General features: G+C 42.5%; 1 protein-coding gene and 1 long non-coding RNA gene across 2 annotated transcripts; one reads left to right on the top strand and one right to left on the bottom strand.

The window, feature by feature from the left end:
- Window positions 1-1,286: 1,286 nt before the first annotated feature.
- On the bottom strand, window positions 1,287-19,515 carry ALKBH1 (alkB homolog 1, histone H2A dioxygenase). Its single transcript, XM_071557753.1, has 6 exons — window positions 19,351-19,515; window positions 16,561-16,669; window positions 11,964-12,126; window positions 7,564-7,654; window positions 6,306-6,499; window positions 1,287-5,778 (listed from the first exon to the last, which is right to left on the bottom strand). Exons 1-6 carry the CDS (start codon window positions 19,480-19,482, stop codon window positions 5,358-5,360), a joined length of 1,110 nt encoding a protein of 369 aa, XP_071413854.1. The 5' UTR covers window positions 19,483-19,515; the 3' UTR covers window positions 1,287-5,357.
- Window positions 11,654-18,875, top strand: LOC139672951 (uncharacterized). The gene is made up of 3 exons (XR_011698013.1): window positions 11,654-12,529; window positions 12,615-12,700; window positions 18,658-18,875. It is a non-coding gene; the product is annotated as an uncharacterized lncRNA (long non-coding RNA).
- Window positions 19,516-19,517: the final 2 nt, after the last annotated feature.

Below are 19,517 nucleotides of genomic sequence, written 5' to 3'. Positions count from 1 at the left end.
ACCCCAGATGCCAGTGGAAGTGGTACCTCCTACGATGCCTATCTGAATACAAGCCCTAGTTCTGATAGAAATCAGGTCTGGCTCCTTGCTGTACCCGAGACTTATTTACTGCCTTGGAGAGATAAACATTTAACTGCTTAAGTTCAGTCTTTGTGCATGGGCTAAGAGGGGTCATAAAATAGAAGGGACTAGAGGGGGATCATGCTTTCCGGACTAAAACTACTCTAATATTCCAGATTTTTCATCTCTTCACTGGGAACTCAAGAGCAGAACCCTTCAGAGCAGGACCTGCCATAAAAGTCCAGACAAGCTTGCATTCAGAGCAAGGAAGTAGCCTTTTGAGATTGGCTGCCTAAAGGAATGAGGCATATGTTCTCCTGGTTTGTGCATGTGTTAAACTCGGTGTGTCCTCACATTCATGTCCAGCAACTTTGAAACCTGATGGTCTATTTCGATTAGATTTGATAGATTACACAGCTAATTAAGTTCCTGCAGGTAGTAGGTAGCCAGTCAGAAGGGAGGGACCCTAGAAAGATCCTAATTCAGGAAAAGGGTGCACTATGCATATATTAAACTCTGGGAAGATCACATGGAAAAAAATTACTTTTAAATAGTCAGATGGAAGAAAAGCTTCAGTGAGACCTCAGGTTTTCAGGAACACAAATCCATAGGGAACCATGGAATATTCATTCTGCACCTCACAAAACTACTGCTTTTATTTTATTGTATGTAGATTTAGGAAACACTTAAAAAATCCCACAGCCTCAGATCCAGTAGATCCAGTGGATCTAGCAGAATTAGGAACTAGGATTCAGTAGTGAATTTGTTGTTGGCATCCTGGTTGTAACAGAAACCAGCACTAGCAGAGAGAGTGGTGCAGCACCTGAATCAGAAAAGGTTCTGAAGAGGTCTCAGTGAGGAGAGTGATTATCTGTGGGGAAATACTGTGTGTCCTGATGTCCTTCCATGTGGCTCAGGGGAGGCTAAAGGGGGACAGCTCTAACTATAGACTTCAATTACTTGTAGGAGAGTTACAAAGATGATGAAAGCAAACTCTTGGTAGTAATAGATGGTAAGCAAAAAGCAGAGACAATGGATACAATTTGTATTTGGGAAAACTTGGGCAGGACATAAGGAAAAGTTTCTTAATACAGTGAGTGTGGCAGTTCTGGGCTCAAGTTACTAAAAGAAATGGTAGAGTCATGATCATGGAAGGTTTCTAAGTCTCCTGTGGGCAACAGTACTATTCCTAGTAGGAGACTGGGCTGCTCCAGAGGTCCCCTCAACCACCATTTCTGTGTCCTTTGACAACAGATACCAGATGATGATGCAAGGAAATACTTTGTATGAGCAAAGCTGTTACTTAATCTCACCTAAACTTTACCAGAAGACACATGAATATATTCTTAGTCATTGTTAATTAATTGTATAGCAAAATGGTTTTATTAAGGTATTTGTGATTATTTGCTGAGTATAAATAGTGGAACTTATTTTGTACTGTACTACACTTGTGTCAGACACATCTTGTGCCTCTTGTATCAGATCTAGAGCATTACAATACAGTTAATTTTCAGCCAGCTTTGGCTATTAGGATTTATGGAGACATCAGCAGACTGTGGATGACTGTCACTGGTTTTCTCTAAGTCTCTTCTTGCATAGAGATTATTAAAAAAAAAAAGGCCGTTCATATAGGGATCTTATGAGGCCTCCAGCAACTTCTTTTTCTGGATCATTAATTTTTGCAGGCCATGTGCTTCTTTTAACTTTTTGAGGTAATGTGTTCAGACTCAGGCAAGTTTTACTATTTCATCAGAACTAAAGTATGCTTAGAGCACACTGAATTATAGCTCAGTTAATTTTGCATCCTAATTAAGTGGAAGACAGTCTTGTCACTGACAAGTCTCTTTTCTATGTTAAATCTATACTATTTCAGGTGGGATGCAGAGAATAATTTACATAAATACATGAAGACATACGAACTCTTGTCTGCACTACGCAAGATTCTAGCCAGCTTCATTCTGGATCTGTAGCCGTGGCAGTGCAATGCTGTGCCACTGTCTGGGTAGTCCCTCCCTAACAGCTTCTTTCCTTAGCCACTTGCTTCTCCCTACCTCGTAGCTCAGCAGAGCACACAGCATGAATAGAGGAGCCTAGGTGCACCTTACTACAATCTGTACAAGTATCTGCTGTGGAACAGTGAGGAAAACATGTCAAAAAGGGAAAAATGCCTAAGATCAGAGTAATTCCAGCAGCAGGCACAGCTTTAGGGACTGCCTTGCCCGTAAGTTACTGCCTGGCTGGTGTGCAGAGCCCATGCAGTAAATCTGTCTCAGGCACTAGCCACCAGTCCAGTTTGTAACACTGAACTTGTCTAGCACAATACTTTTGAGAGGTCTGAAAATAACAAGTTTGTACAGGCAATTGCCTCCTCTGCTTCCAGTATTCATCCCACTGCACTTTGATTCTGATTTAACTGGAAATTTTATTTTCCCTTTATTCCCTTATTATAAAAAAGCAGTAATTGTCTAAAGTCTGTTGGACAGCTAGCTTTATCTCTAGATCATACAATGAACAGAGCTATGTGCTTCAGTTCCAGGTGGCTTTGAAATAAACACGATTATCTTCCCGTTATCAACTCATTACATAAATTTTCTTGCAGAATTGGTCCAGGTGTCCTCTTCTTTCCCTCTCCCCCCTCAGAGGAACTAAAAACTACAGAGATTATCTCAGCATCCACCTATATGAACACAAGCAATCATTTGTGGTGCCTATAGATACAAAAATTTGATCAGTGCTATGAAAAAATCCTGTTATATCATCACAAACCTAAGCAAATGTAGTGCAATGTAAAGTTTGAAAGCGTGTGGAGTAGGTCAATGGTTCCTGAGTATAGCACTGGATGCAGCTCTGTTCCCTGCCTTCTTCCCAAGACCGTTACTGCCTCTTTGAAATTCTGGAAGCCCAATTTAGAGAGCCTGCAGAAGTCCTGTGGTTTGCTCATTTGTACTCTACTCTGCTGTAGTCAGAGTCAATGATCCTGCTAGCCTGGCAGTTCAGGAAATTCTCTCTTCTTATTGTTGTTCCTCTTTGTATGTGGATGCCTTTTTTTTTTCTGTGTTATTTCCCATATGCCCATTTCTGGGTCATGGACTTTACATTTTCTAGGTGTCTGATACAGAATGAGATCTGAGCCATCTGTCTGAAAATGGCATTAGGTAACAAGCTTGACTGCAAGTCAATAACTCAGCCAATTCTCAACTCAGTCACATCTGAACATAAGGGTTCAATGGACTGGATACTTCTCATGACTAAATGTTATCAGTAGTTTGCAGCATTTAGTACAGTTTTAAACTGCAGAGGATAAACAGTACGGTTTCTTGTCCTTGAATCACAGGAACAACTGAATCACGGAGTAAATGACTGTTTATCATATGATATATATTTGTAGGGAACAGAAGACGTAAGAAATGAGAACCATGGACTTACACCTCAGCCTGTGATGTAAAGAAATCAGCTCCAATTCACCACCTTCTAGTTTCACGACTCTTTCTTCTCTCATCTTCAGAGATGAGTGATTTGGATGACTTTTGCTTCCCTCTCAAGAGTGAAGAACAGACAGTCTGCCTTCTCACTTTCAGGAAAAGATATTCCTCTCCCCTTCCTCACTTTAAGGTGCCACTAAGGGAACTTCGCTATTTTCTGATCCTGACTCAGTTAACTTTCCTTTCTGGTCATGGTGTAATCTCACTGCATAATAAATTAACTCTATGGTGAAGCTGTAAATGCAGCAGGCCTGGGATACAGAAAGGACACACATTAGCACAGAATAAGATATTGAAACCCACGTCTGATTACTTTGGACTTGAAGTTACTGGAGCTCTTTGCAATTAATTTCTTATACAATACTGCACACAAACATACATTCAGCTGCTATGAAATAAGCAGACCAGACAGTTTACCCACGAGGAAAAAGCTGCCACACACGTATTAAATTGGACTTTAATACTGCAGGCAACACCTCTCTGCAACTGCCCAGCAAACTCTGAGCTGCACATAAGCATAGAAGCCCTGCAGACATACACAAGGCTCCTCCACCAGAGCTGGCAGATGGCAGAGGCAGGAGATCTGAAAGAAGCCTGGAGGGAACTACACAAGGGATGCAGCAGCATTAACAATACACTGAAATAACTGAGAGGGAGAAAAAAGAAAACAGCCAGCCCAAATCTGATAAGAGATCTTCAATTTAAAAACTGAGTAAGTTTATTCATTGGGAAAGTGCAACAAAATACCCCAGGGATTCCTGGGATTGCATTCCACTCCAACAATAAAAATTGCATTAAAAAGCAGATAGGAAATTCTGAGTCTTAAAAAGAACTGGCACATAAGCTAGTGCTTTTCTTTGTTTCAATATATTTGTCTTTGGGGGACAGAGATAGTCACCGATTAATTTTTTACATACTTAATTTACAACTTCATTGCTTCTATTTGCAAGTCCTTTTGTTCCTTAAAGATGTTAGCTTGGGACTGGAGAACCACAATCCACAGGCACTTCAGATGAGGCAGTTTCAAAAGAATGGGGATGCTGGGCTCACTCAAATACTTACTGTTGGGAGGAGACCCAGCTGTGACCTACATTCTAAGTAGATATTGCCCTAAGTTGCTTCCCTCTAAAATCTGAGAGATCAAAAAAGACCTGGCACCACTCATAAAAGCAGATTCTGCTGCAGGTGAGAGAGGAAAGGAAAAAGGAGAGCACAGGACTACAGCAAGCTTACAGCGCTGTCGCTTGAGAGAGTTGCCAGTTTTTGACCATGAACTAATTTTTGCTGTGGAGGTAATTCTCTCAAAAATGCTGCAGGCAGGTCTCACACCCACAGCACCCTCTCCTCATTCATGCTTGTTAGTGCACTTCAGCTGAGCTTTACAAGCCAAACAGAATTCTTTAATACACAGCAATTACATAACTTTTGCTAACACTTTTTGTCCAATTATTTCATATATTTTATAAGCATCACTCAAAAAGCTTAAACTAAGCTTAACCAAAAGCTTAAACCATTTAAGCTTAGCCAAGCTTAAAATTACCTGGCACACAGATATTTTAAAGGGAACAGAGTACAGTAAACATCTGCAACAAAATGGCAATAGAGTTCATCTCCTGAGTCCCAGCCCTGAACTTACCGTTTTTTTCCTTTTAAATTCTTTTTCTCCCCCCATGTATTTCTTACAAGAAAAGGACTACCTTTATTCTGCACAAGTTTATTAATCCCAATACAGGCAAGTAACTGCCAGTATTATGTTACTTTCTAATTCCTTACAGCGGTTGCCTGTCCAGTCCATGTTGGCATGATCTCCTGGTCTCAGCTGACTGTATTTGGTTTATGTCTCTTGGCTCTGCTGTTCTCCTCATGACTGTCTTCAGAGGGTGCTTGGCCTGTTTCATTTGTCCCAGATTCCTCTGGAAATTTCTGGCCCTCAGCCAACACCTGCCGAATAGTCATATTAATGCGGGAAGACTGCAGGTACTTGGCACACACCTGCCAGTCCTCATCAGAGCTGTGGTCGATGACTGAGCCAACAGGAAGTTCTGAAGAAAGTGCTTGGTCAAGGCACGAAGGCAGAGCTGTCCCCTCGGGGTTGGGGAGGACGCGGGGCACAGCATGGTACAGCAGGCGGCTCAAGCCAGACATCACCATGATATCTCCACTGTGCATGAACATGGCTGTTGGAGCCTCCTCCCGCTTAAGGCCCCCGAGCAAAAATATTGAGGACTGCCCAAAACTAGAAAAGGTGTAAGGATGGAGAGAGAAGAGAAAACAAATTCAGGCAGAGAACAAGTATTTGTACAGTAAGAAAATACCAGTAGCTACATCCCTTTATAAAAAAAACCAAGCAATCCTGAAGCAGATGGACTCATAGTAACATCTCTACAATTAGAACATGGTAAACAGACTAAGGCCTGGTTCAAGACGGGCACTGTTTGAGCAGTTGCCCTGTCAGGTCTGAAGCTCTGCTGGGGTATTTCATCCTTGCTGGTTCATACCCAATTGACACCCTGCTGCTCTTGAGCAGAACTCTGCTCTGTGCAAAGAGCTCTTCACTCCATGTGCTACATCCATGCTCTTCAAGCAGGCCTCAAAGAAAAACTTATGTCCTTGATCTACAGCCTTCTGCTATTCAGATCTTTCAGAGTGAAGATTATATACCCAATTAGCAAACTACATCATACTGACTTCCTGTAACCATATCCAACCCTAGAAAAAACCCACCCATCTTTCCACAACACTCAGGGGCTTTTCTTGACTCACCTGAATGATAAAAGGGGCCGAGAATGGTCTAGTTCAGACTCATCCACATGAATTCCCAGTGAAGAGTCAAAATGGTAGTAGTTCAATATCCCTGCTTGGGCTTGGAAACCCCGGAAACCACAGGCTGCGGCCACTTGCTCTGACAGGAATGCAAGGTCTGAAGGGAAAGGAGTGTGGTGATTTGCTGAGTACTTCTGGAAGAAGGAAAGCAGGGAAAAAACAAAACCACACCCAACACATCAGAGCAGCAAATACAACTGCAAATAAAAATTAAACAACGACTCAAAGGTCTGGCTGATAGTCATGGAGAAAGGCATCACGTTTTCCTAGAAGATGACTACAACACAGGCAGAACCACAGCAAGTTTACCTCTTATCATTAAATTCTTGGCCTATGCTGAGACTGCCAGATGCAGTTAATTGTGGAGTTTATATTCTCTCTAGATGCTAAACTTGAAGTCAGTAAAATTTGTACCAACACCCTGAGGATCTTCTCAGTCACAACCAAAACTGCCAATGGAAAGACAGTTCTGTAGCTCATCAACAGAGCTATGAAATAAGTATCTTTGTTCCTTCTTGAAGAGTAAGAAACAGGAATCGATTGCAAAACTACTTTTTCTCCCTCCTGTGAGTGGTTCTGAGAGGACTGGAAGCAAATAACCATGCTTTCAGTAAGGCCATCCAATAAGAGATTGACCTGGTAAATAAAAGGCTGCAAGCAGATTTGGTTATCTGCAATGTACTGATAAGATGCATATCCACTCTGCCAGTCTTTCTCAACCTCCATCTAACTCAATCTTATGAAAACAATTTCATTTTCATCAGGAGCCTCAAAACAGCTGTTAGTTGGTAAGACTGATTCAGACTCATTTAAGTTCAAAATCACAATCACAATCTCTTCTTGCTCCTGCTCATCCCTTCAAAGAGGAGCAGTTTCTCAGAAGGCATTCTCACCTTAAGTAGTTAAAAACGCTTTTGTGATCATCCCTTTTGGTCGGGTAAAAATGGTCACTACCCTGAAATAGAGTTGCAGGTATCACACTAGCTTAGAAAGGAAAGAATGCAGCAATGGATTTGTGTGTTAAATCCTTCACAGTAAACTAATACAGATTAAAATGTTCTTAACAAGCAGTTTGTTACAGCCTTTCCTCAAGACTGTCTTGTAGAACCATAAGCATTTTATTTAATGATGTCCTCCTCTGTTTGCTATTCTGAGTGCTTACAGCTAAGAAAAATGGAGAAGAATTTAATTTCAGTACCTTAGTATCCCAGTTATAATGGTACCCAAGGGTCACCCAGCGCAGCTTCTCCAATAAGCTTCTGGGCTCACGTTTACTGGAACCTTTCCTTCTACAAAGACAAAATGGAAAGAAATAGGATGTGTGTTAATTTCTGAGGGGTCTTCTGGTAGTGCAGCATACAGTAATGAGATTCACTCATCCATAGGACAGCCTACTAAAAGCAATCAATGCTAGACTTTTATTTTCAGTGCCAGTACTTTTTTCCTCCAAAGAGCTTGAAAATTTAGTTCATGCAATCTGTGCAAGCCAACTGCTGTCAGTTTGAAAGCTTGTATTTTCAACATGGTACCTAACAGGTTATCAGGTGGAGACAACACAATGAGCTGTTGCAGATTTAGAGTCAGAATTAAACATGTACTATTTGAGCACCTAAAAGTGAAAGATCAGAATGTGACAATCTGAATGCTGCAAATGCAAGGAAAATATTCTAGGCACATAATGGAAAATTACAGGAAAGGAAAATGATTGGCCTCACAGTGAAGCATAGCATGCTGCCTAATACTGCAAAGGACAGTTAGTTCTACTGCTTGGAACTTTGACAAGAAGTCCTTTGGATGGACTGACTCAATGTTCAGTAAGAAGCACGACTGCTTGAGCTATGACCATACCCTTGCTGTAATGTCAGGAAGTCTGGACTGCAGGTGTCTCCTATCCAGACTGCTATGCAGAACAAAGAACTGTTCTTCTCAAGTGACAACCCTAACGTAGAGGGACTGAGTGGTCTGCACCACACACCAATTCACCATCCTTACCTGAAGGTGGCAAAGGCAAGAAGAGAGTTCAGGGAGTGGCTTATAGTATAGCTTATGGAAATGTCCTTGAAAAGTTATAGAGTGTAAGTAAGTGACAACTATGAAAAGGAAGGTACACAGCTATCTTCTAGTCTACTCATTCCAGCAATTTCAGCTTATTTTCTCAAATCAAGTCATATGCTATGGAAAAAAAAAAAAGAAGAGAAAAGGGAAATGTACTCAGAAGATCCTGATAAACAGTAGCACCAGACAGTTGGCTCTCATTTAGAGCTTCATTAATTCAGCATGACATGCTCTCTTTTACAAAACAGGGTTCATATTTGTGCTGCCATGGTCAAGTCTCAGCCAAGCATCTGCATTTAATGTGCATTTCTCCCTGGATGTGCAGCTTGTTTCTGCCCTTCAGCTATACCATACTGATAGCGCTCCTAAGATAAACCAGGAACAGGAGTAAAAGGCTAATTTCTTTGCCTTTAGTGATTTTTCTTAGCTTACTGATTATTGAAAGAAAGTAGTATTTCCAGTTTCTGTCTTTGTCATAGGGTTATAGCAACTGCAATTACCATAAAAAGCAACACAGTAACTGTCAAATACACAGTTCTTGGAACCATTTCTGGAGCCTACAGGCAGGTAACACATCACTTAGAAAAGGGAGAGCCCACAACCTGTTCCTGCACATCTTTCAATGTACAAACCCTGTTCATTATTAAATATTTTTAGCAGACACCTTTCAAAAGTGCCCTTCTTTCACTACAGTGCTAGAGCGTTTGCACAACTCTGGGAACCCCAGTATGCTCTGGAGGTCCTTATGCCCAGAACTTGGTATTTTGCATGTGATGTCACACGCAATTGCTAAGAAGAAAAAAGACTGAGTGTTATGTATCTGAAAACAGTAAGTTCCTAGAGCTGAGCAGCAGGTGTTCCTACAGGAGAGTAACTATCTAAGAGTTTGGTCTGAAACTCCCTTGTTTCTTTATTCACTGGTAAATGATTGCATCCACAAAACTCACCAGCTTTTTCCTTATACGCAAGGACATATACACATCTCTCTCTCTCTCCCTCTCCCTCTCCCTCTCTCTCTCTCTCTCCCCCTCCCCCTCTCCTTCTCCCTCCTTCCTCCCCTCCTCTTTCTCTCTCTCTCTCCCTATATATATACATACACACATATATATACATAAAAATATTTATGTATCTAAATCTCCCTTGCAGGGATGCTTTACCCCGCTGTGTGCTTTTAATTGGCCCCAGAACTACAGAAAATACCCAAGCTCCACTTTGTGTGGAAAGCATAGTGTGTATGTCTAGGAACTGTATGGATTCCCCTACCTTGTGATTCCTGCATCCTGAATAGGGCAGATAAGCCACGATCCAAGCACATTTATGCATCTTCCTGATGGCTTTAAAAACCATTAGAGTTGTGACCCATCTTGGAAGTAGACTTTTTATTTAAGCACTGTTTCTCCCCTCCCTGAAATGCTCTCACTCCAGATACTGGAGAAGTTGGCTACTTTGACCTGCTGCCCCAAGGTATAAGCACAAATACAGCAGTTTGCTCACTTGAAGACTCGGACAAGTATTTAATAAAACTGCCAGTGTTTCTGCCAGCCATCACTCTTCCAAACAGTGTTTTCAACTGAACTGGACTCAGCTGCAAATTAACCCCTGTTCTGATCATTCTCTGCATGCAGGAGGTCCTGCTGGGAGAGGACTGTCAAGCTGGAACAGTACCCCACTTTTTTCAGCCACTGAGCACAAGGCACAGTCCTTTCAAAGAACAATTTTTCATCCTTGACAGAACACAAAAAGACATCTGAATTTCTGTAAATAATTCTGACTGAGCCTGGAAAACACAAGTGAGGGCATAACTTCTCCTCTAGGTGCAAATAGTTAGAAGTCCAAATCTTGCTTTTGCCATTCCGTATCTTGTACAAGTTAAGAGTATTTTTGAAAAAAAATCTCAGCATGAAAATCTCACTAAAAAAACTGAGGTGGAAGATGAGCACTGTAGAGAACTCTGGTTGCACCATCACATGAAACAATTGTTAGGAAAAATGAGCAGCAAAATCAGTAACTAAAGATAAATACCCAAATAGCTAAAAGATAGATGCTGTTTACAGTACACAACCCTTGTATGTATTTTTACAGGTGACTTTACTCAAGCTTTAAAGACTTTTTCTTTAATTCAAACTTTCTACTTGACTTCAAAACTGGGACAAATTCTCCATTAAATTCCAGATCAGGTAAAGGAAAGACAGCTGCTACAGCCACAGAATTCTGAACCTGTAGGAATCTTTCAGAGTAAACAGGATTGCCATTAAAATGGTAATTTCATACATTTAATTCAATTTCATAATGAATTAAGAAAAACCACACACAAAACCAAACCAAAAGAAGTACTTTAGAAAACAGAAACACAGAAACTGGTTGACTTGGGAAGTTCAAAGAAGTGCAGTTAACAGCCTTTCATTTACAGTGTACTGGGTTGAAGAGCTGACTGGGAAGAAGTGCTAGCATGAGTGGGGAGTTTTCAAACACCGCTTTTGCTTCAGGAAAACTGAGGCCTAGAGGGACCTCATGGTTCTACTTGTAGGTGAGCTTAGCAAGCTTCCAAGCACCATGATATCAGTCAGGGTCACTATTTTACATTTCACTGACAGCTTTAGAACAACATGCTACTAGAAAATGCCATTGAATATGAAAGTAGAGAATTAACAAGGATGCTGTCTCGGTTTGAGGGGAAAAAAACCAAAATGTTTTACCCACAAGCAGGGGAGGGGCCTCCTCCACGATAATCACACCACTCTTTATCAAATTTAAGAAAAGGAATTTTAATACAAGAAGGATAACAGCTATATATATATATGTAAACAGACTAGTGCAACCCACTTCCCCAACACCACAAGAGAGAAAAAAAAAAGAAAAACAAAAGAAACTAAACAACAACAAAACCCAGCAGGTTTTTTTCTCCGGGAGAAAAGGTTATACTTAAGTGTCCTTGTCACAGCCCGGCTGGCTGCAGAGTGAGTTTCAGTCCCTCTCCAGCGAAACAGACGAGCAGTGGGCTTTCAGATGGACTCAGTCTCTTCCCCCTGTGTTCCCCGTCCAAGAAGCAGAAAGGTACGAGCAACCAGCAGCAAATCCAAGGCAGGCAGGCAGCAGCAGCACAGCACGAAAAGTAGTCCGAGGTGGGCAGCGGCAAGACAGGCAGGAAAAACCCCAGCAGTAACCAGCAGGGCAGCCTCCTTCGAGCCCCCACTCCCCCGTTCAGCCGAGCCAAGACTCCGGAGAATATCCAAAAAAAAACCCAAAAGAGACAAACCTGCCCCCACCCCAGCGATCAACAGTTAATTGCTTCTTTTGTTAACCGCTGGCCTGGGCAGTTAAGTGGCAGGGGAGAGAATTTACATAATAATCCCAAACTACAACAGATGCACACGAAGCCATGACACATCCATCTCTAACCTGGTGTGACTGACACAATCTGTATACTGGCAGCATATACACAACCTTTTTCAGCTTCCCTTTCCTGCTAATTTTTCTTAGATGTTCTTGGAGCTGATACCTGGTTCCATTAGTTTTGGCCATCAAAGGTTATTGTGGACTTACCTCAGCTGCTCCTTGCTCTGTCCCCACAGGTCAATGGTCTTCTCAGGAGCCATGTGCAGGTCCAGGTTGCAGACGTTGGGCTTCTGGGGGTACAGCTTGAGACACTGTTTCACCCAGTGACGCTGGCAGCCCGGAAGGAAAGGGTTTGGTATGAAAATAAACCCTGAGACAAAGGAAAAAGGAGGGGATGGAAAGAAGGTATGGTTAGGCATTTCTGTGGGGATTTTTTCCCAAATCTAGAGCAAAGGACATGGGCCAGAGGTAGTGAAAAAACACCTTAGATGTACAACCACTGACTGTGCATGTAACCTGATGAAATCTATTACAGTTAAGCTAAAACCTGGTATTTTCTTTCAGTAGAAACAAATGGTGGCCACAAGGTAGAAGGCAGAGAGGGCAGCCAACGCTGGTCCAAGTAAAAAGTGACAATGAAGAACATATCTGTGTAAGGCGTATTGATTACAGGAAATAAAGGAGTAAGAAATTGGAAAGTCAAAAAATAAAATTTACTCCAAAGCAATTAAATTATTCAGCAAGATTTTTCTTCTAAACGCTGCAAAGTTAAGGTAATTCTGCTGTAGTTTTCTAGACTTCAAACTAGTTTTATCACTGTCTCTGAACTCATACTGTCTTCTTATGACTTGTCTTCAGTGCCAAAAACTAGAAAGCAGCGCCTGGGCTGAGCAAGTCTCTAGTAATGTAAAGTGTCCTCCCCTTTGCTTCATGCTTATTTCCAGGTAAGTCTGGTTGTACCTATATTTGTATTTTGTTGTGGTAACACTCAGAAAGTGGGATGAAAGTCAAATTATATCCCAAGCTGCTTGTTGCAAATACGTTGCAGGCATTGTTAATTAGCAAAACAAAATAAACATGCAGCTAGTCTGTGCATTCATTTAGCCAGGCACCTCAGCCAGGGCTCAAGCAGCAGCCCAAAAGAGACAGCAGTGCTGTAACAGATTGCTTTGGTCTGTACCTTAACAGACAAGAGCACATGCACCAGAAGTGCTAACAGGATTCTGCACTGGAACTTTCTCCCCCGCATCTCGGAGGTGTTTCCTTCCAGGCCAGAGTCAACATACTGATGAATGAGTGTCTGAGAGGAAGATGCTATTAATCTGTATTGTACCTACCTAGAAAAATCGAGGCAACTCTCTCAATGACTGTCAATTCACTAAGACTCACCAACACAAAATCCACATACAAAGAGGTATAAGGGTACAGGAGGAACAAAAGAAAAGGAGGTTTTAAGGTTTTGGCCTACTGTATCTTTTTGAACTTCTCAGTCATATCAAGTTAAACAGAGACAAAAATAGATGAAAAAGGAAGAAGCAAGGCTAGGAGTCTCAGTAGAATACAAACTTGCCTTGTGGCCTTACGAAAGTCGTAGTAAAAACAAAAAAAGAGCTTCCTGACAGCATATCTCACAGACTCACAATTATAGTAACTGGTTTGAAAAAAAAGCCTTCAGTGTGTTAATAACATACAGTCATTCATTTCGCTCCATTCCCTGCACTTTGAGACTATGACAGCTTTCTGATAAGTTTGGTTACAAGAAATTTCTTTGCCAGAAGAATTAAATTTGCTTTCTGTTGGCCTCTGCATAGGACAGAATACAATATTGCCCTTCCTATCTTCAGCTTTTGATGTGGGGTTCTCAAAGCACTTTACTACATTCATGAAATTACACTCTACTATGCATGTATTATCTCCAGGTATTAATGAAGGAATTGAAGCCTGGAGGGTTAGTTACAAGGAGAGAGGTGAACAAGAATCCAGATTTAATGGCTTTTTTATCAGAAGCTTAGAACATGTTCATGTCTCTCCAAACCTTTCATTGACCTAAGTTTGTTCTCCTAAGAAACCAGATTAGTCTAGATTTACTAAAGCACTAACAACTAGAAAGTGGGTTACTGCTCTGCTTCTTGTCAAGAAAGGCAGAAACTGAATTTCTAACAGTTGCAGAGTTTTACTATAAAATTCTACACAAAAACTCAAGATTAATAGTGCTAGAAAACAGTGACTTGCCACACACAGGAGGGAGAATAGTAAGAATAAGAAATATATTTGTGTAGCAATCTTTCTGAAGTGACTGAAGAATAGCACAGACAAGCTTCGAAGACAACACAATTGAGCCTCTTGGCCTAGAAAGAGCTGCTGCAAGTGGAAAGGGCAAAAGAAGAATTCTGTGGGGATCTGCACACTAAAGGAAACAGCCTTGAAGCAGATGCAATTATGTTACTGCAGAAAAATCTTGCTACATACTAGGAATTAATTTGCACGAGGTGAAAGTGGTCTTCAGCCTCAGTAAAGGAAGGTAAGACACACAGATGTCTAACAAGAAAAACCTCTCTTAAAAACACCATCTGCCAGTTAGAAAGACCCAAAGACAGCATCACCCATGCCTCACAGAACTCAGGTCACCAGAACAGAAATTCACCCACCTTCCTTAGTCTTATTTCATTGCTCACTGTGGGAACAAAACCAAATGACTTCCCTTTCATTTGCCCACAGACTAAAGAAATTCTAATGTCATTTAGAGGGCTAGTGAGGCAGTTGGCTAAACATCTTTTAGTGCTTTAAGATGGCCAGTAAAAAGGTAGCTGGAAAAAGATAAAAAATTATTCAAGACCACATGACTTGATACTAAACAGGACAGAGAATTTGTCAATTTCATTTTAGTGAAAGGTTTATTTGCATTTCATTTTAGGGAAAGGTTTCCTTTGCCAAAGCAGAACAAAAATGCAGCTAAGTGGAACATGTATGATTCCCCACACCCCCTATGTAATTACTAGGAAGGGTGTTTAGGCAGACAGTAAATGACAAGCAGATCAAGGGAGGGCAGCTATGACAGGTAAGTGGAACAAAAAATGTATAGAGGCAAGAGGTGTGAGCCCTTCTCCTGAAGTTATTAAATTCCCTGTGTATTAAACATACCAGATGAGTAGCATGGCTGCCTCTGTTTCAGAAAGGGTAGGCTGGCTTCATAACAACCCATACAGACACTGACTGAGGTCCCAGTGAACCAAAAGAAACATGAGAAAAAATTAATCAAACAACAATCCCTGAAATAAGGAGGCTCATGAGCCTTTCTGAAAGTCCTGGTAAGATCATGGAGCAAACTTTCATGGCAGCCACTTCCAGACAGATGGTGGCTGGGAGCAGGCAGTATGGAAGGCAGATTTTGTCAAACTAGCCTTACTACCTGCTGCAGCAAGGTGTCCAGAAAGGGGAAAGCAGGGCACGCTGTTTACCTTGGCTTTAGAAAAGCTTTGCACTCAGCCTCCTGCAGCATCATTGGAGCCAAACTGGGCGCCTATGGATTTTATGAGCAAATTAAAATAGTGAGCAAAAGGTGTCTGGACCACCAGGCTTAGAGAATAGTGATTTGATGATTCAAAGTCTAACTATGAGTTGCATTCCTTGATCCTGGGGCCAAGACTGATAACTATATCTACATCAACAACGTGGATGATGGGATGTTGATCCTCATGTCACTTAGAGATAAGATTAAATTGGGGCAGCAGTGGATATGCTGGAAGCTACTGCTGCCACTGAGAGGGACTTGACAGACTGAAAGAATGGGCTAATGAGAACCTCAGGAAGTTCAACAGTGGTAATCCTGCACCTGGGGCAGAATAACCCCATGCATAGCATGGCCTGAGGACCTGAGAGCAGCTCCAAACCAACAGGCCAGGTGGCCTTGAGGACAAGCTGTTGTGCATATGTCAGTAGCACATCCGAGTGGCAGTGAGGGCTGGTGACACATTTGCCAGTATTGGTGAGTGCTACCTGCAGGGGCATGAGGGAGGAGGAGAGCCACATTCTTCTCAGAGCTGCATAGCAAGATTATGAGAAGCAACAGTCAGAAAATATAGCAAGATAAAGTTTTATTAGATATAGCATTACAAAAAAAAATCACTGGAGTGGCCAAACATTGGTACAGGTGACCCAAGAGGGTGTGTAATCTTTATCCTTGGAGATTTCCAAATTCATCCATACAAAGTTCTGAGCGTCCTGATCTAACTTGCAACTTCATCCTGCTGTAAGCAGGGTGTTGGCATAGACCTCTGAAGGTCCCTTCCAACCCAACCTCTTTCTGCGATTCTACCATGTGAACTGCAAACCTAAGACATGTCAATTGCTGAGATAACCTGCCTAAGGACATTACTCTGGCACATAATAGGCCAAGAGGTTCTTACTCACTTACTGTACTTGGTGTCCTACACCAAACAAGTAGATGCCACACTTCAACACTAAAATTACTATATTTCAGCCACTTATCCAGTTTTAATGATATACATTGATGAAAAATAGATTCTACAGAAACAAAATCTCCACCAAAAGCAACAGGAATCCACTCTCATGAGCTATGGTTGATCTCGCTGTGAAACAACTGGCCTTTCTCACCTTCATATATATTGCTGCATCCCATCCTTTAGCTGACTTGTTTGTCATCCTGCACTTAAAGTAGCACTAAATTACATTTATGCCAAACAAAATAGCTTTTTGAGGCAGGACAAGAAAGATAAGATAGAAAATGCATGACTCGGAAGCAACAAGGTTGTGTTTAACTTTTCATGAAATCAGAAGCACCTACCTGGATACCCATTGAGACCATAGGCTTTCCACTGGCTAACTGGCTGTAATCCTGCTCGACAGGCATCTTGGTCACTGACTGAAGAAATACTGAGCTGTGATCTGAACACCTGGCAAAAGAAAACAAGTCTGGTTAAAAAGAAAAGTAAGAAACACAAAACCCATCTGAAAACAGCACCTGTAAGAAAGGGTACTACCACATTACAAAGTGAGTCTCATGAAAATGCCAGCTGTACCACAGAATTATGGTCTAAACAGCTGTGACCAGGACAGGGCATCCTGCTAACAGAGCTCAACATAAGAATCAAAAGGTACCTACAGTTTTTACAATACTTAGGGATGGGGAAAGAGATCCTCCATTCTTAAAAAACCCCAAATAATACATACCAATGACAAAAAAAATAATCATTGTTTGTCCATTTCCACAGTACAGCCTCAATGTTATAAAACATTCTGGTAATTATTGAGCTCCATTAGAAAGCAATACTCCCATAACACTTTATACCTTCAAAGAGCATTCCAAATACAAGTTGCTCAGGGTCATATAGGGTAGATGATTATTCTCGTCTGTAATTGACAGGAGAAGCAGTACAGCAATGAAGCAGCCAAAGTTGTCTGATGTGAAGGACTGCAAAAACTCAGTTATGAATAACACACTGTCACTTCTGTTCCCAACAGCAGGATCAGCAGCTCAAGGCTTGGCAAAATGTATTTTCTTGACATATTCTCTTGGGTTGCAATAACACATGTTATTTAAGCTGCAATAAGCCAATACTTGGACAAAAAACCCTCAAATTCCTCTACTGTGTTCCTGCTCCCTTCCTTCCTTAGGATAGGGAACTCTCTTAAGGAAGGCAGACTAGAGGCAGGTAGGTTTTTTTCTCTTAGTTCCCCAATCCAGCTCTCCATGCAGCTGTGGAAAACTACAGGCTCGTAAAAGGAATAAGCACAGTAGGAATAAGCAGACAGAGACAAGCAAGACTTTGTCTATGACAACTTAAAGTATATACGAAATTAAGGCCTTTACACATAGACTCTGCAGTGGTGCAAACTGGTGTAAACCACTCTCTCTGCAGACTGACAGCTCTGCTTAACGTCTTCTGAGCAACAGGACTAAAGTACATACAGAAATTTCTAAGAAAATTCTGCCGGGCAGCAGCTTCTGGCAACATACTTGGTTTTACCAATATTTCAGCTCTGCCAAACGCAGCTTTGTCACTTGAGCAGCTTAGCTCACAGTCCCATCCATGAACATTTCCAGGAAGGCTCTTCCTCTAAGACTCTGCCACCTCTGCCTGCTCAAACCGCTTCCACACCGGCTGCTGCCTGGGCTTCTGGAGAGCAGGAAGTTTCTATGCTGAAGAAATGCATATGCTGAGTCAGTCAAATAAGCCTGGTAACAGGGCAGATGGGGTGTGTCACACTCCACTGAAAAGCCCAATTGCTTGAAGCAGTTTTCTGAGAGAAAAGAAGCAATATTATCTGGGCCAATCTGCCTGGCCTGCAGCTCTTTAAGAGGAAAGCCAGATGTTTTTAACCTGGGGGTAAGAGTAACAAAAGATGTTTTCACTAGCAAGCTGTCACCTGATTGTAGAAGGTAACAGGCACAAAAAAAAATATTGAGAGGGGACAGATGCTCGGGATGCTTCCAAGTACCCTGAATTTCCAAGAAGAGCCATAATGCTGTAATCCTTTATCATATACAGAATTGCTGCAAGCTCAAGAAAAGCTGAAATGTTAACAAGTTCCTTGGTTAATGCTAATGCCTCTACCAATTTCATATGGGTCAGGCTTTGTGTTCCACTAACAGCAAAATTATAGCCTGAAAATAAAAAATAAAGAAAACAATTATTTTAATAGAACAGTAAAAACAAAAGACTAAGCATGGGAACTATGAAAAAAACAGGCTAAAGTTTTATTTTAACTGTATTCTCTACTCCTTTTTTGATAGAGGCTCATAAGTAATAGTCCATGGTTAACAGTACTTCAGCAGGTATCTGTCATCCTTTTGTGAGGTGACAAAATAGAAGTTTTGAAAATAATTTCTCTATCACTTGAGACACGGTAAACTACTAATCACGATGGCCACTCCTTTCAGCTACCTTTTCCTGACTGGGTGCATCAGATGAACTTGCCCTGACGACTCAGCCAAGCGCTTGTTACAGAGGAGCGAGAAAAGACAAGAAACTTGAGCAGCGGGCAGCCGGCACAGCAGGAGGGAACAGCTCCCAGCTCAGACGGGTATTACAGGGCTAAGACAAGGGCCAGCAGGCCCAGGAAACAGTGCCAGCTCCGAGACTGACATTTGCCTTTTTCTGTCCACACGTTCCTTTGCTTCTTTTAACGTATCACACGTGGTTCTGTCAGGGGTCTTGGAGATCCCCTACTGCAGTGTAGGGAGCTAATTATATACACTATGGAAGCACATACACGAAACACCAGTACCTCTGTGGCCGGGCCCGGCGCTGGGCAGGGTGCCTGGGCCGCTCCCGGCGCCCCCGGGCGGGTCCCGCGGCCCGAGCGGTCCCTGCCGAGCCCCGGGCCCTTCCCAGCCGTGCCTCTCCGGTCACGCACCGGTTTTAAACATCACAGGGCCCCGCCAGAGGCTCAGCGCTGGTCCGCAGCGTCCTCTGGCCAGAACCCGGGCAGCAGTAAGGGCACGAAGGGAAGCAGCAGCGGAGAGCAGGGTCTGCAGGGACACGGCCGAGCCCGGCGCTGACACCGCGGGAGGCGGGACGCGCTCGGAGCCCCTCGGAGCCGCAGGGCACGGGCAGGAGCAGGCCGGCATTACCTGGCCCCCCGGCGCGGAGAAGTCCAGCACGCCCGGCAGGTCGGACAGGTCGCGCTGGCGGTAGAAGCGAAAGAGCCGGCGAAACGCGTCCTCCCCGCCCTCCCGGCCCAGCGCCGCCGCCGCCGCCGCCATTTCGGGCCGGGCGGAGCTGCCGGGGCGGGGCCGCC

The sequence above is a fragment of the Pithys albifrons genome, chromosome 6, assembly GCF_047495875.1.
Source record: "Pithys albifrons albifrons isolate INPA30051 chromosome 6, PitAlb_v1, whole genome shotgun sequence".
Taxonomy (NCBI): Eukaryota; Metazoa; Chordata; class Aves; order Passeriformes; family Thamnophilidae; genus Pithys; species Pithys albifrons.
The sequence above is the reverse complement of the archived record's forward strand: the minus strand, read 5'-3'. Positions and strand labels throughout refer to the sequence as shown.